Source organism: Thamnophis sirtalis, unplaced genomic scaffold (genome assembly GCF_051295495.1).
Source record: "Thamnophis sirtalis isolate CommonGarterSnake01/CBP01778 unplaced genomic scaffold, rThaSir2_p1.2 scaffold_2, whole genome shotgun sequence".
NCBI lineage: Eukaryota > Metazoa > Chordata > Lepidosauria > Squamata > Natricidae > Thamnophis > Thamnophis sirtalis.
Window position 1 is genome coordinate 32,246,080 of NW_028261382.1, and position 13,044 is coordinate 32,259,123.

General features: G+C 43.1%; 1 protein-coding gene across 3 annotated transcripts in view; it reads right to left on the reverse strand.

Moving 5' to 3' along the window:
• RAPGEF1 (Rap guanine nucleotide exchange factor 1) overlaps positions 1-13,044 on the reverse strand; it is an 80,497-nt gene that overhangs the window by 41,101 nt on the left and 26,352 nt on the right. For all 3 annotated transcript variants that reach the window (XM_087704663.1, XM_087704662.1, XM_087704661.1), the window contains exons 2-3: positions 6,086-6,225; positions 2,567-2,745 (exon numbers count right to left, since the gene is read on the reverse strand). In XM_087704663.1, coding sequence (XP_087560789.1) covers positions 2,567-2,745; positions 6,086-6,225 — 319 coding nt within the window. The remainder of the gene's footprint in view (positions 1-2,566; positions 2,746-6,085; positions 6,226-13,044) is intronic.

Here is a 13,044-nt window from a genome sequence, read left to right on the forward strand (position 1 = left end):
AATGGAAAAAAAAGTGTCTTAGGAAAAACACTAAAACATATAAACGTAGAATGTTCCCTGATTGAATGCTGATTAACATAATACAGGGTAGGTTTAAAATAGAATAGAATAGAATAAATAGAATAGAATAGAATAGAATAGAATAGAATAAAGTGGAATGGAGGAATGGAAGAGATAGGCCTTCTCCGGGTGCCATCAGCTGGACAATGCCGGCTGGCGACGCCTCGGAGTAGGGCCTTCTCTGTTGCCGCTCCGGCCCTATGGAATGAGCCACCCCCAGAGATCCGGACCCTACCCACTCTCATGGCCTTCCGAAAAGCTATTAAGACCTGGCTATTCCAGCAGGCCTGGGGTTGTTGACCTCTGGATTGAGGTCCAGCCCCACTTAGATTGGGTGCATGTTGTGTCTTTTTAAATTTGTCTTTAATTTCTTTTAATTTCTGTTGCTGTAAGCCGCCCGGAGTCCTCCGGGATTGGGCGGCCTATAAATTTAATAAACAGTTAAACAGAAGACAAGAGAAGAAAGTGGAATGGAAAAATTAGAATAGTAAAATAGAATAGAATAGAATAGAATAGAATAGAATAGAATAGAATAGAATAGAATAACAGAGTTGGAAGGGACCTTGGAGGTCTTCTAGTCCAACCCCGTGCTTAGGCAGGAAACCCTACACCACTTCAGACATATAGTTCCCCAACATCCTCTTAAAAACTTCCAGTGTTGGAGCATTTACAACTTCTGGAGGCAAGTTGTTCCACTGGTTAATTGTTCTAACTATCAGAAAATTCCTCCTCAGTTCTAAGTTGCTTCTCTCCTTGATTAGTTTCCACCCATTGCTTCTTGTCCTGCCTTCGGCTGCTTTGGAGAATAGTTTGACTCCCTCTTCTTTGGGGCAGCCCCTGAGATATCGGAACATGGTCTCTTTGTCAGTTGCTGATTAATATATCCATCCATCCATCATTTATATAACACCTCCTAATTTACACGAGTGTCATATTTCTGAATTTATATGCTGGCATGCAAGGCAAAGTGGCAACAGCAGATGGCAGCATTTAGCTGATCTTAGGAAGTACGCTGAGCCCCTGGATGGGAGACCATCAGGAAACTTGGGGATCGGACTAGGAAGTTGAAAAAATATCCCCAAAGAAGGTAACAATAAACATAGCGTGCCCAATAAACTATACAGAGGAGAGGACACCATCTACCCAACCTTGGCTGATCTTCAGCTAAGGTGGGATGGTCCTTGGAGGAGTATCTACCAGGAAACCTAAGAGTTATGGGCTAGATCAGGGGTCACCAACCTTTTGAACCTGCTTGGACATCTCCCTTTTAAGAAAGATGGCAATGGGTCAGCAGAAGCAGGAAGGGAGAGACTATGAAAAGAGACCTCCAAGGTTGATGGAATGTCCAGAAGACATCTGGTAATATGATGCGTTAGGTGAAGAAAACAATGCAGACATAGAATCCTAGAGCTGGAAGGGACTTTAAGAGGTCTTCTAGACCAGTGTTTCTCAACCTTGGCAACTTGAAGATGTCCGGACTTCAACTCCCAGAATTCCCCAGCCAGCATTCGCTGGCTGGGGAATTCTGGGAGTTGAAGTCCGGACATCTTCAAGTTGCCAAGGTTGAGAAACACTGTTCTAGACCAACCACCAGCTCAAGGCAGGAGCCTTACACCATCCCAGTCAAATGTTTGTCTAGTCTATTCTTGAAGACCTCCAGTGGTGGAGCCCCCAGAACTCTAGGAAGCTAGCTACTCCGTTGATTAGTTGTTCCAGTTGATTAATGGTTCTCACTATCAGAAAAGTTCTCCTAACTTCTGGGTTGGAGCTTAACAAGCTTCCGCCCGTTGCTTCTCGTCCTGCTCAGGAGCTTTGGAGAATAAGTCCATCCCTTCTTCTTCCCTGTGACCGTCCCTCAAGTACTGGAAGACGATGATCACATTCCTCCTAATCTTCTCCTTCGAGAGGCCAGATGTGTGTACCTAGCTCCCTCAACCGTTCCATCCTAATCTTTAGAGGAAAGGACTACCCAACAGCTACCAAATCCTCCCTCCCACCTACACAACGGGCACCTCGGTCTCTGTTGTAGACTTTGGGGGAAGGGGCTACCCAATTAGCACCAAGCTCTCAATCCAACTGTCAGGCCTGCAGCGGTTCCTTTAACAATCTTTGGCCTGCCACACTCTCATTAAGGGGGTGGGGAATAGCAAGGGGTAGAATGTGTTGTTTTCAAAATAAAAAAAATCCTTTCTAGAAGCTCAAGGTCATCTTTTGTCTCCCAAACCTTTGCACCTGACCGGAAGCAGCTGGGTGTAGATGCCAGCGTGGAAGAAGAAGAAGATTGGACCGTGTGATGGATTGTGGGTGTGGGGACAAGATCATGAACTTTTAACTGGGTGGGATTCCGATGTCATTTCCAGAATTGGGATTTCATAGCGTAATGCCAAGATGTCTGATCTATTAAATTGGAACTTTAAGGATCGTTTTGCCTTGGACTCTGATTTAATTCTACATGATACTTGGAATGCTGACACCAACCTACTCGACGCCGCGTGTCGTGACTCACCTCTGCTGAATCCGTGGGTCCGTCTGAACCAGAGGCAAGATGGCTTCCAGAACTTTGCTGGCAGATCCCGGCAACATCTCCAACACTTTGTTATCAATGGCCATTTTGTCCACGATGGTCTTAAAGTAACGCAGGGCGCTCACTACGTCCTTCTCTTTCTCCTCCAGCCAGCTCAAGTTCTGAGACAGAAAGAGCCTGAGTGTTAAAGACGTGCCAACTATCTTCCATCCGTTCATTCTGTTTATACATCCATCGATCCATCTACCCATTCATTTTATATATCTATTCGTAGAATAGAATAGAATTCTTTATTGGCCACGTGTGAAGTGTGCGGAGTAGAGGAGAGAGGTAAAGGAAGAAGAGAAGGATAGGAGAAAGGGGAGAGGAGGGGAAGAGGAGGAGGAAAAGAAGGAGTGGAAAGGGGCGAAAGAGGAAGGGGGGAGAGAGGAAGGGGAAGTAGAGAAGAGAAGGACAACAGAAGGAAGAAAGGAGGAGAGAGGGAGAAGAAAGTGATGGATCGGGTACAAATAGGGTGTATGGAGAGCAGAAGAGCCAATAATCGTTCTTTGGGAGTTGATGGTAAGATGAATTGAAGTAAATATTTAACGATATAATATAATGTTGGTTATGTAATAGTATACATATGGTTATTTCTTATGAAAATGAGAAAATAAAAAACTTTATATGAGAGAGAGAGAGAGAGAGATTGAGATTGAGTGAGAGAGAGATTGAAAGAGAGATTGAGAGAGAGATTGAGATTGAGAGAGATTGTGAGAGAGATTGTGAGAGATTGTGAGAGAGATTGTGTGTGTGTGAGAGAGAGAGAGATTGAGATTGAGTGAGAGAGATATTAAGATTGAGATTGTGATAGAGATTGAGAGATTGTGAGAGAGATTGAGAGAGAGAGAGATTGAGAGAGATTGAGAGATTGAGATTGAAATATTGTGAGAGATTGAGAGAGAGAGAGGGAGAGATTGAGATTGAGTGAGAGAGAGAGATTGAGAGAGAGATTGAGAGATTGAGAGAGAGAGAGATTGAGAGAGAGAGAGAGGGATTGAGATTGAGAGATATTGAGAGATTGAGATTGAGAATGAGATTGAGAGAGATTGAGAGAGAGACTGAGTTTGAGAGAGATTGAGAGAGATTGTGAGAGAGAGATTTGGAGAGAGATTGAGAGATAGAGAGAGAGATTGAGAGATAAAGAGAGAGATTGAGAGAGAGAGAGAGATTGAGAGATAGATAGAGAGATTGAGAGGGAGATTGAAATTGAGAGATTGAGAGAGATTGAGAGATAGAGAGAGACTGAGAGAGAGAGATTGAGAGAGAGATTGAGAGAGAGAGAGATTGAGAGAGAGATTGAGAGAGAGATTGAGAGAGAGATTGAGAGAGAGATTGAGAGAGAGATTGAGATTGAAAAATTGTGAGATTGAGAGAGAGAGAGATTGAGATTGAGAAAGATTGAGAGAAAGATTGTGAGAGAGACTGAGAGAGAGATTGAGAGAGAGATTGAGAGACTGAGAGAGAAATTGAGAGACAGATTGAGAGATAGAGAGAGATTGGAAGATTGAGAGAGAGAGAGAGATTGAGACTGAGAGAGATTGAGATTGAGAGATTGAGAGAGAGATTGAGAGATTGAGAGAGAGATTGAGTGAGAGATTGAGAGATTGAGAGAGAGATTGAGATTGAGAGAAAGATTGTGAGAGAGATTGAGAGAGAGAGAGAATTGAGAGAGAGATTGAGATTGAGAGAGAGATTGGTATTGAAAGAGATTGAGAGAGAGATTGAGAGAGAGAGAGAATGAAAATGAAAATGAGAATGAATGAATTATGGATACTCCCTGCTTGTGTGTTTAAGCATATTTGAGGCTTTTCTCCAGAGCTAACAACGTGTGATACCCTGCCTTTTGTTAATTATCTCCGTCACATCTCCTCCCACTGATTCAAGAGACAAATCAAGGTTGTTAAAATGGATCAGACTTCCAACTCCTCGGGGATTTTCTTTTTTAAAAAAACCAGTTTGAGAGAGACGCTCGCTTTGTAAATAAAATCCGTTGGCAAATAGCCATCTTCTCCAGCGCGCCTCCTATTGGCTGGATCCCCCAGGATATGGGGAGGGCTAGGTGTCCCTCTCAAATGGACTTCTGCTGATTTATGTCTGAATTTAATTAAAATAAAAGTGCAGCGAATGCAGCTGCCATTCTGACTTCCCTCCTCCGCTTGCATTTAATCATTCAATCACCTTGAAAAGGGCGGGCGACGTTTGGATCGGCTGTGTTCAGTGAGAAAGAAAGCAATTTTAAACTTCTCTTTTTTGTCAAGTTTTCTTTCAACACGGACTCCCTTTCGAAGGCCCCCCATGAAGCGGTCCACTTGGAACAGCTAAAGAAAGAAACTGTTGGCGGGGGCCCCAAATGACAAAATTAAGCCTGTCTCTTTAAGGATTTTCACTCCTTATAGAATCATAGAACCATAAGCTAGAAAGGATCTTGGAGGTCTTCTAGTCTAACCCCCTGTAGTGGCCCACCAGTGGCCAGCAGAGCTGGCAGCAGATTCAGAGAGTGAGGAGGTTGGGGAGGAACCTGGGCCGGTCCTGGAGTCTGGGGAAGGCTCGGATGAGGGCTCTGTGTCGGAGGCAGAGAGGGGGATGGGGCCGTCTGACAGTTATCAGCTGCCTTCGGAGTCAGACATCAGTGAGGCAGAGGAACAGCTGGAGCTTGTTCCCAGTGTACGCATACGCAGAGTGGCCAGACGAAGGAAACAGCTAAAGAACAGGGGTTGACCTGGGAGGAAGGCCACAGGTGGACGATGAATGGCCAGAGGAAATAAAAGAGGAGCGAAAGGGGAGTGGAGTTTGCAGGAGGCAATTAGTTCCCTTCATTGGTTCGTGACTCTCTGAGACTCCTGGCCAAGTTCTGCAGAGATCAGCCTGGCAGCTCTCCAAGCCAGATAAGGTCTGTGACCGTAAATCCTTCCTCGAAAGACTTTGCTGGATGTGGATGAGCAGAATTCACAGCCAATTAATAAAAGGGGTTTTTGTTGGGACCAGGAGTTTGCTTCATGCTCTTGGGAAGCCTCAATGACTCTCAGAAAGAGCGCGAATGACCAGATGACGGCAATAAATCCTTCCACCCTCCACTCTTCAAGCAGAACTGAAGAAGCTTCTCAAATGAAAAGTGAAATGTCTTTTAAAAAAAAAAACCCAAAGAAGGCAAGGAATATAAATCCTTCCACCTTCCACCATTCAGTCAGAACCAAAGTAAGCTCCTTGGAGGAGAAGGGAAACATTTAATGTTCGCTTAACGACTGTGGTGTTTGCTTAACAGCTGCCATGTTTGCTTAATGATGACTGCTGCCAAAAAAAAGATCATAAAAATCAGGTGCGGTCACGTGACAATCTGTTTAACAACGGCCACAGCTTACAAATGTAGTCCCAGGCTCAATAATATGTCGTTAAGTGGAGGACTCACTGCCCTTACCAGGTGCCCCACGACTAATTCACTCAGGAAGGCCTCCATCTTACCTTGTTCACAACCTTTTCGGGGGATTTCACCACTAGGTCAGGCTGCTTCCCTTTCTTCGATGGCGTCCTTTTTATTTTGGGCGAGTGGAATTTGTCCTTTAGCTTCATGGTGAACGAAGAGAGATGAGAACGCTGAGAATCTAGCCAAAAAAAAGGGAGAAGAAAATCATGGTAAATAAATCGCAGTAGACAACCCCATGAACCACGCGCGAACAGGCCAGGATGTGCCTGACATCGGGGAGCATCAAGGTTAAGCTTTATGACAACCACAATCCTACTCTTTTCACAACAAACTCCACCTTAGAGTAGAATAATAGAATAGAATATACATTACATTAGACTATAGAATAGAATAGAACAGAATAGAATAGAACAGAACAGAATAGAGAATATGGAATAGAATAGAGAATATGGAATAGAATATAGAATAGAATAGAATAGAATAGAATAGAATGAAGAGTAGAGTAGAATAATAGAATAGATTAGATTAGTTTAGAATATAGAATAGAATAGAATAAAATAAAATAGAATATAGAATAGAATATGAATAGAATATAGAATAGAATAGAATAGAGTAGAATAGAATAGAATGAAGAGTAGAATAGAATAATAGAATAGATTAGATTAGATTAGAATGTAGAATAGAATAGAATAAAATAAAATAGAATATAGAATAGAATATGAATAGAATATAGAATAGAATAGAGTAGAATAGAATAGAATGAAGAGTAGAATAGAATAATAGAATAGATTAGATTAGATTAGAATGTAGAATAGAATAGAATAAAATAGAATATAGAATAGAATATAGAATATGGAATATGGAATAGAATAGAATGAAGAGTAGAGTAGAATAATAGAATAGATTAGATTAGAATGTAGAACAGAATAAAATAAAATAGAATATGGAATATGGAATATGGAATATGGAATAGAATAGAATGAAGAGTAGAGTAGAATAATAGAATAGAATAGATTAGAATATAGAATAGAATATAGAATAGAATATAGAATAGAATAGAATAAAATTGAATATAGAATATGGAATAGAATATAGAATATGGAATATGGAATATGGACAATAGAATAGAATATAGAATAGAATAGAATGAAGAGTAGAGTAGATTAAGAATAGATTAGATTAGAATATAGAATAGAATAGAATAGAATAGAATAGAATAGAATAGAATTCTTTATTGGCCAAGTGTGATTGGACACACAAGGAATTTGCTCTCAGTGGACATAAAGAAAAATAGAATAGAATACATTCATCAAGAATCATAAGATACAACACTTAGAGATAGTCATAGGTTACTAATAACCAATCAAATCATACTAGTAAACAAACAAAACAATGTAAATTGTAAAGATACAAGCAACATGGTTATAGTCATAAGTGGGAGGAGATAGAAACTAGGAAGGAAGAGAAGAATAGCAATACAGTCTTAGTGAATAGTTTGACAGTGTTGAGGGAGTTATTTGTTTAGCAGAGTGATGGCATTCGGGGAAAAACTGTCCTTGTGTCTAGTTGTTCTGGTGTGCAGGGCCCTATAGTGTCGTTTTGAGGGTCGGAGTTGAAACAATTTATGTCCAGGATGCGCGGGGTCTGTAGATATTTTCACAGCCTTCTTTTTGACTCGTGCAGTGTTACAGGTCCTCAGTGGAAGTCAGGTTGGTGCTAATTGTTTTTTCTGCAGTTCTGATTCTCCTCTGAAGTCTCTGTCTGTCTTGTTGGGTTGCAGAGCCAAACCAGACAGTTATGGAGGTGCAGATGACAGACTCAATCATTCCTCTGTGGAACAGAATCAGCAGCTCCTTGGGCAGTTTGAGCTTCCTGAGTTGGAAATCCAATCAGATCTCCCCTCTCTTCAACTCTTACGGGTTTCCAGAAGTGAATTTCCAACATAGTGGAAACCCACAGTGGTGGGTTTCAAAAATTGTTGGAACCTACTCTGTGGGTGTGGCCTCCTTTGTGGGAGTGGCTTGCCACCCATGTGACCGGATGGGAGTGGCTTGCTGCCCATGTGACCGGATGGGAGTGGCTTGCTGCCCATGTAACCGGATGGGAGTGGCTTGCTGCCCATGTGACCGGATGGGAGTGGCTTGCTGCCCATGTGACCGGATGGGAGTGGCTTGCTGCCCATGTAACCGGATGGGAGTGGCTTGCTGCCCATGTGACCGGATGGGAGTGGCTTGCTGCCCATGTAACCGGATGGGAGTGGCTTGCTGCCCATGTGACCGGATATGAAATTATGAATTAGTACTTAGGTCGGTCCAAGTAGCTATTCAGAAGTTAGTGGTTAGAAGCCATCATAAAACAAGATATGGAATTAAAACCAGAAATATTTTGTTGGTTATTTGAAAGGGAGTGTAATATATATTTAATTTTACACATGTTAGCAGCTGCTGGAATTGTGTTTGCACAATAGTGGAAAAACAGAGATATGTAAATGAATAAATATTACAATGTGCAGGAATAAATAAACTGACAATTAAAATCAAGAAGGCTTTGAATACTTTTTCACGTGGGATTGGTTTTAGCAATTGCCAACTAACGGAAACAGAAATTAGAAATCCAAAAGTAGGAAAGAAAAGACCAATTATATAAGGAAACGTCCCTAAAATGTATAAGGAAATATTACTAGATCATTATTAATGCATAGATAACTGCGGGACATTACAAACCCACCAGTGGTGGGTTTCAAAAATTTTTGGAACCTCTTCTGTAGGTGTGGCCTGCTTTCCGGGTCCACTGGTGGAACCTCTTCTAACCGGTTCGGTAGATTTGATGAACCGGTTCTACCGAATAGGTGCGAACTGGTAGGAACCCACCTCTGATACACATGGCGTGTGTGTGTGTGTGTGTGTGTGTGTGCGTGTGTGTGTGTGCGTGTGTGGCACACATGGATAGAAACCTTGCTAATTGTGTCCATTTGGCTAAAGGCTGCCTTGCCCAGCTGCCTTTACACAATCTCCGAGGGTTTGAGTCACGGCCTTCCCTAGGATCTGAAGTTTGCTTCGCCCCGAGCCAACACCGGCTTCAAATCTCAGGAAAGGATGGGTGGAAAATCAGCTGGTGATTTCCAGAGAAAAGGACTGGTGGTGTGGAGGGGCGGAAGTGAGGGGAGAAAGAGAAGAGAAGGGATTTGAAAGCGTTTTGCCTCCGACCGCTGCCATCCATCATTTCTAGCTAACATTTTGACGTCTGGTTGAGTACAAATCTGTGGAATCCTTCCAGTAAGCAAGTTATGCCAGAACATTACGCCCATTGGAGGGAGGTTGCTGGGAAGTCACTGGATGAATTAATGGGCACGAGAGAAGGGGGGGAGGGAGGGAGGGAGGGAAAGGAGAAAAGGAAAGAGGGAGAGAAGAATCAGAGAAGGAAGGAAAGGGAAAACAAGGAAAAAGAAAGAAAAGAAAAAGAAAGAAGGGAATGGAAAGAAGGGTGAGAGAGAAGGAGAAAAGGAAAGACAGATGAGAGAGAAAGAGAGAGAGAGAAAGAAGCTAAGATAGAAATAAGATGGAAGGAAGGAAGAAAATAAGGAAAGAGAAAAAGGGAAAAGGGAGGAGAAAAAAGAGAAAAGAAAAGAAAGGAGAGAGAAAAAAGAAGAGATCAGAGAAATGAATGAATGAGTGAAGGAAGGAAGGAAGGAAGGAAGGAAGGAAGGAAGGAAGGAAGGAAGGAAGGAAGGAAGGAAGGAAGGAAGGAAATTCAACAACGTCGTCCCCCTAAGGATTAAGGTTTGAATTAATAATAAATTGTCTGGGCTGGCAATCGCATTGATTTCTGAAATTTATACACAGCTTCAAAAGACCCAGGGGAACGTTTAAAGAAGAAAATTGACAACCTGTGGATCAGGAACACAAACTGAAAATTTTGTCAATATTCAGAATCCGATTGACAGAGTTGGAAGGGACCTTGTAGATCATCTAGCCCAACCCCCCTGACCCAGTTCTTTTCACCTCTTTGGCCAAAAGAGGACCTTCTACAGGTTTAAGCCCTCGCCGTACGACCCACAACACAGCCCAAAATTTACGTCACTAAGGGAGACATTTCTTCATTGGATTGTGCCCCGTTCTACGACCTTTCTTGCTGCAGTTGTTACGTGAATCACTGCAGTTGTCAAGGTAGAAACATGGTTGTGAAGAGATTCCGGCTTTCCCCATTGTCAGAAGGTCGCAAACAGAGATCAAACGACCCCGGGGAAATTGCAACCGTCGTAAATACGAGTCAGTTGCCAAGTGTTTGAACTAAGAGTAGAACAAGAAGCAACGGGTGGAAACTAATCAAGGAGAGAAGCAACTTAGAACTAAGGAGAAACTTCCTGACAGTGAGAACAATTAACCAGTGGAACAACTTGCCTCCAGAAGGTGTGAATGCCCCAACACTGGAAGTCTTTCAGAAGATGTTGGATAGCCATTTGTCTGAAATGGTATAGGGCAGTGTTTCTCAACCTTGGCAACTTGAAGATGTCTGGACTTCAACTCCCAGAATTCCCCAGCCAGCGAATGCTGGCTGGGGAATTCTGGGAGTTGAAGTCCAGACATCTTCAAGTTGCCAAGGTTGAGAAACACTGGTATAGGGTTTCCTGCCTAGGCAGGGGGTTGGACTAGAAGACCTCCAAGGTCCCTTCCAACTCTGCTATTGTATTGTGACCACGATTAAGTGTGATAAACGATCCTAGATCGCTTTTTTTTTCAGTGCCGTCGTAACTTTGTGCAGTCACGAATGATCACCATCAGCCTGGCTGTTAAGCATAATTTATATTTATGGATTCATAAAACACGTTTCTACGGCTTTCCAAACTCCAGTTATCGCAATATCAAAAATAAATAAATAAATAGAGACAAAGAGTCCTCCAAAACATTCTGGAAAGTGTTTTGTCTATTTTCTTTTTGTGGCGAAAAGGCTGGTGGCTTTCAAACAAATCTTTAAAAAGAAAACATTTTAACTTTTGAGGGTTTGTAACGTAGATTGTATGGATTTCCTGCCTGGAATGAATAGGAAATTATACGGTCATCTGAGGAGAATGAGGCTGTGGAGATCATGGAAAGGTCAATTGGATTGTTCATCTCAGGCCTTTTAATGGGTTGGACCACATGTTGAAAATGCTTGAGGGGACGTGGTCAACCTCATTGGAAGTTCTGCTTTGATTTCTGGAGCTTGAAGCTAATCTGGGAGGTCAAAGAAGGTAACCATGGGCTACATTGACCATCAAGTGACCCAGAGAAGGCAGCCATGGGCTACATTGACCATCAGGTCACCCAGAGAAGGCAACCATGGGCTACATTGACCATCAAGTGACCCAAAGAAGGCAACCATGGGCTACATTGACCATCAAGTGACCCAAAGAAGGCAACCATGGGCTACATTGACCATCAGGTCACCCAGAGAAGGCAACCATGGGCTACATTGACCATCAAGTGACCCAAAGAAGGCAACCATGGGCTACATTGACCATCAAGTGACCCAAAGAAGGCAACCATGGGCTACATTGACTATCAAGTGATCCAAAGAAGGCAACCATAGGCTACATTGACCATCAGGCCACCCAGAGAAGGCAACCATGGGCTACATTGACCATCAAGTGACCCAAAGAAGGCAACCATGGGCTACATTGACTATCAAGTGATCCAAAGAAGGCAACCATAGGCTACATTGACCATCAGGCCACCCAGAGAAGGCAACCATGGGCTACATTGACCATCAAGTGACCCAAAGAAGGCAACCATGGGCTACATTGACTATCAAGTGATCCAAAGAAGGCAACCATAGGCTACATTGACCATCAGGCCACCCAGAGAAGGCAACCATGGGCTACATTGACCATCAAGTGACCCAAAGAAGGCAACCATAGGCTACATTGACCATCAAGTGAGCAGGAATCAAGATCAACTTGAAAGAAATATGAAAGAGGGTGTTGATTTGTTCTCCATAGCGCCCGAGGGCAAGATAAGAAGCAACGGATGGAAGCTCATCAGAGGGGACACCCAACTTTGAAATGTGGAAAAATTTCCTATCAGTGAGGACTAATCATCAGTGGAATGGCTTGACTCCAGAAGTGATAGGTGCTCCAATACTGGAGAAGAAGAGTTTGGGCAGCCATTTGTCTGGGATAATATAAGGCAGGAGGTTGGACTAGAAGACCTTGAAGGTCCCTTCCAGATTGTAAGAGATTATATGATCTCTTGAACTCATATGATGAAGGGGTGAGGGAGATAGGTATGTCTAGCCCAGGGGTTGGCAAGCTGTGGCTCTAGAGCCGCATGCGGCTCTTTCATCCCTCTGCTGCGGCTCCCTGTTATTGGTTGGCTCCACAATTGATAGGGCTTTGGGTTAGGACAGGTAGAGGAAAAAGGATGCCACACTCTTTCAGCCCTGTTGCTTCTTGAAATGAATTAAGTAAGTATGTACGAAGGGGGGGAGGGAGGAAGGAAAAAGAAGGGAGAGGGAGAGAGAGAGAAGTGGGAAGGAGAGGAAGGAAGGGAAAAGAAGGGAGGGAGGGGAGGAGGGAGGGAGAAAAGTGGGAATGAAATATAAGGAAAGTGGGAATGAGAGGAAGAAAGGAAAAAGGGAGGGAAGGAAGGAGGAAGGAGGGAAGTGGGAATGAAATGTAAGGAAAGTGGGAATGAGAGGAAGAAAGGAAAAAGAAGGAAGGGAGGGAGGAGGGAGGGAGAGAGGAGGAAGGAAGTGGGAAGGAGAGGAAGGAAGGCGATGGAAATGTGAGTTAAGTGGGAATGAGAGAAGGAAGGAAGGAAAGAAAGAAAGAAGGAAGGAAGAATGGAAGGGGATCAGAATGAGAAGGAGGGAGGAACGAAGGAAGATAGTTCAAAGATATGGAGAAGAAGTCAAATTAAGCAACTGACACCAGGAATGCTTTGCCTGGAGCCATGAAGATGGACTGGGTGATGTGATCAACATCTGAAGGGCCATCACCATCTCGGAGTGAAACCAGGCT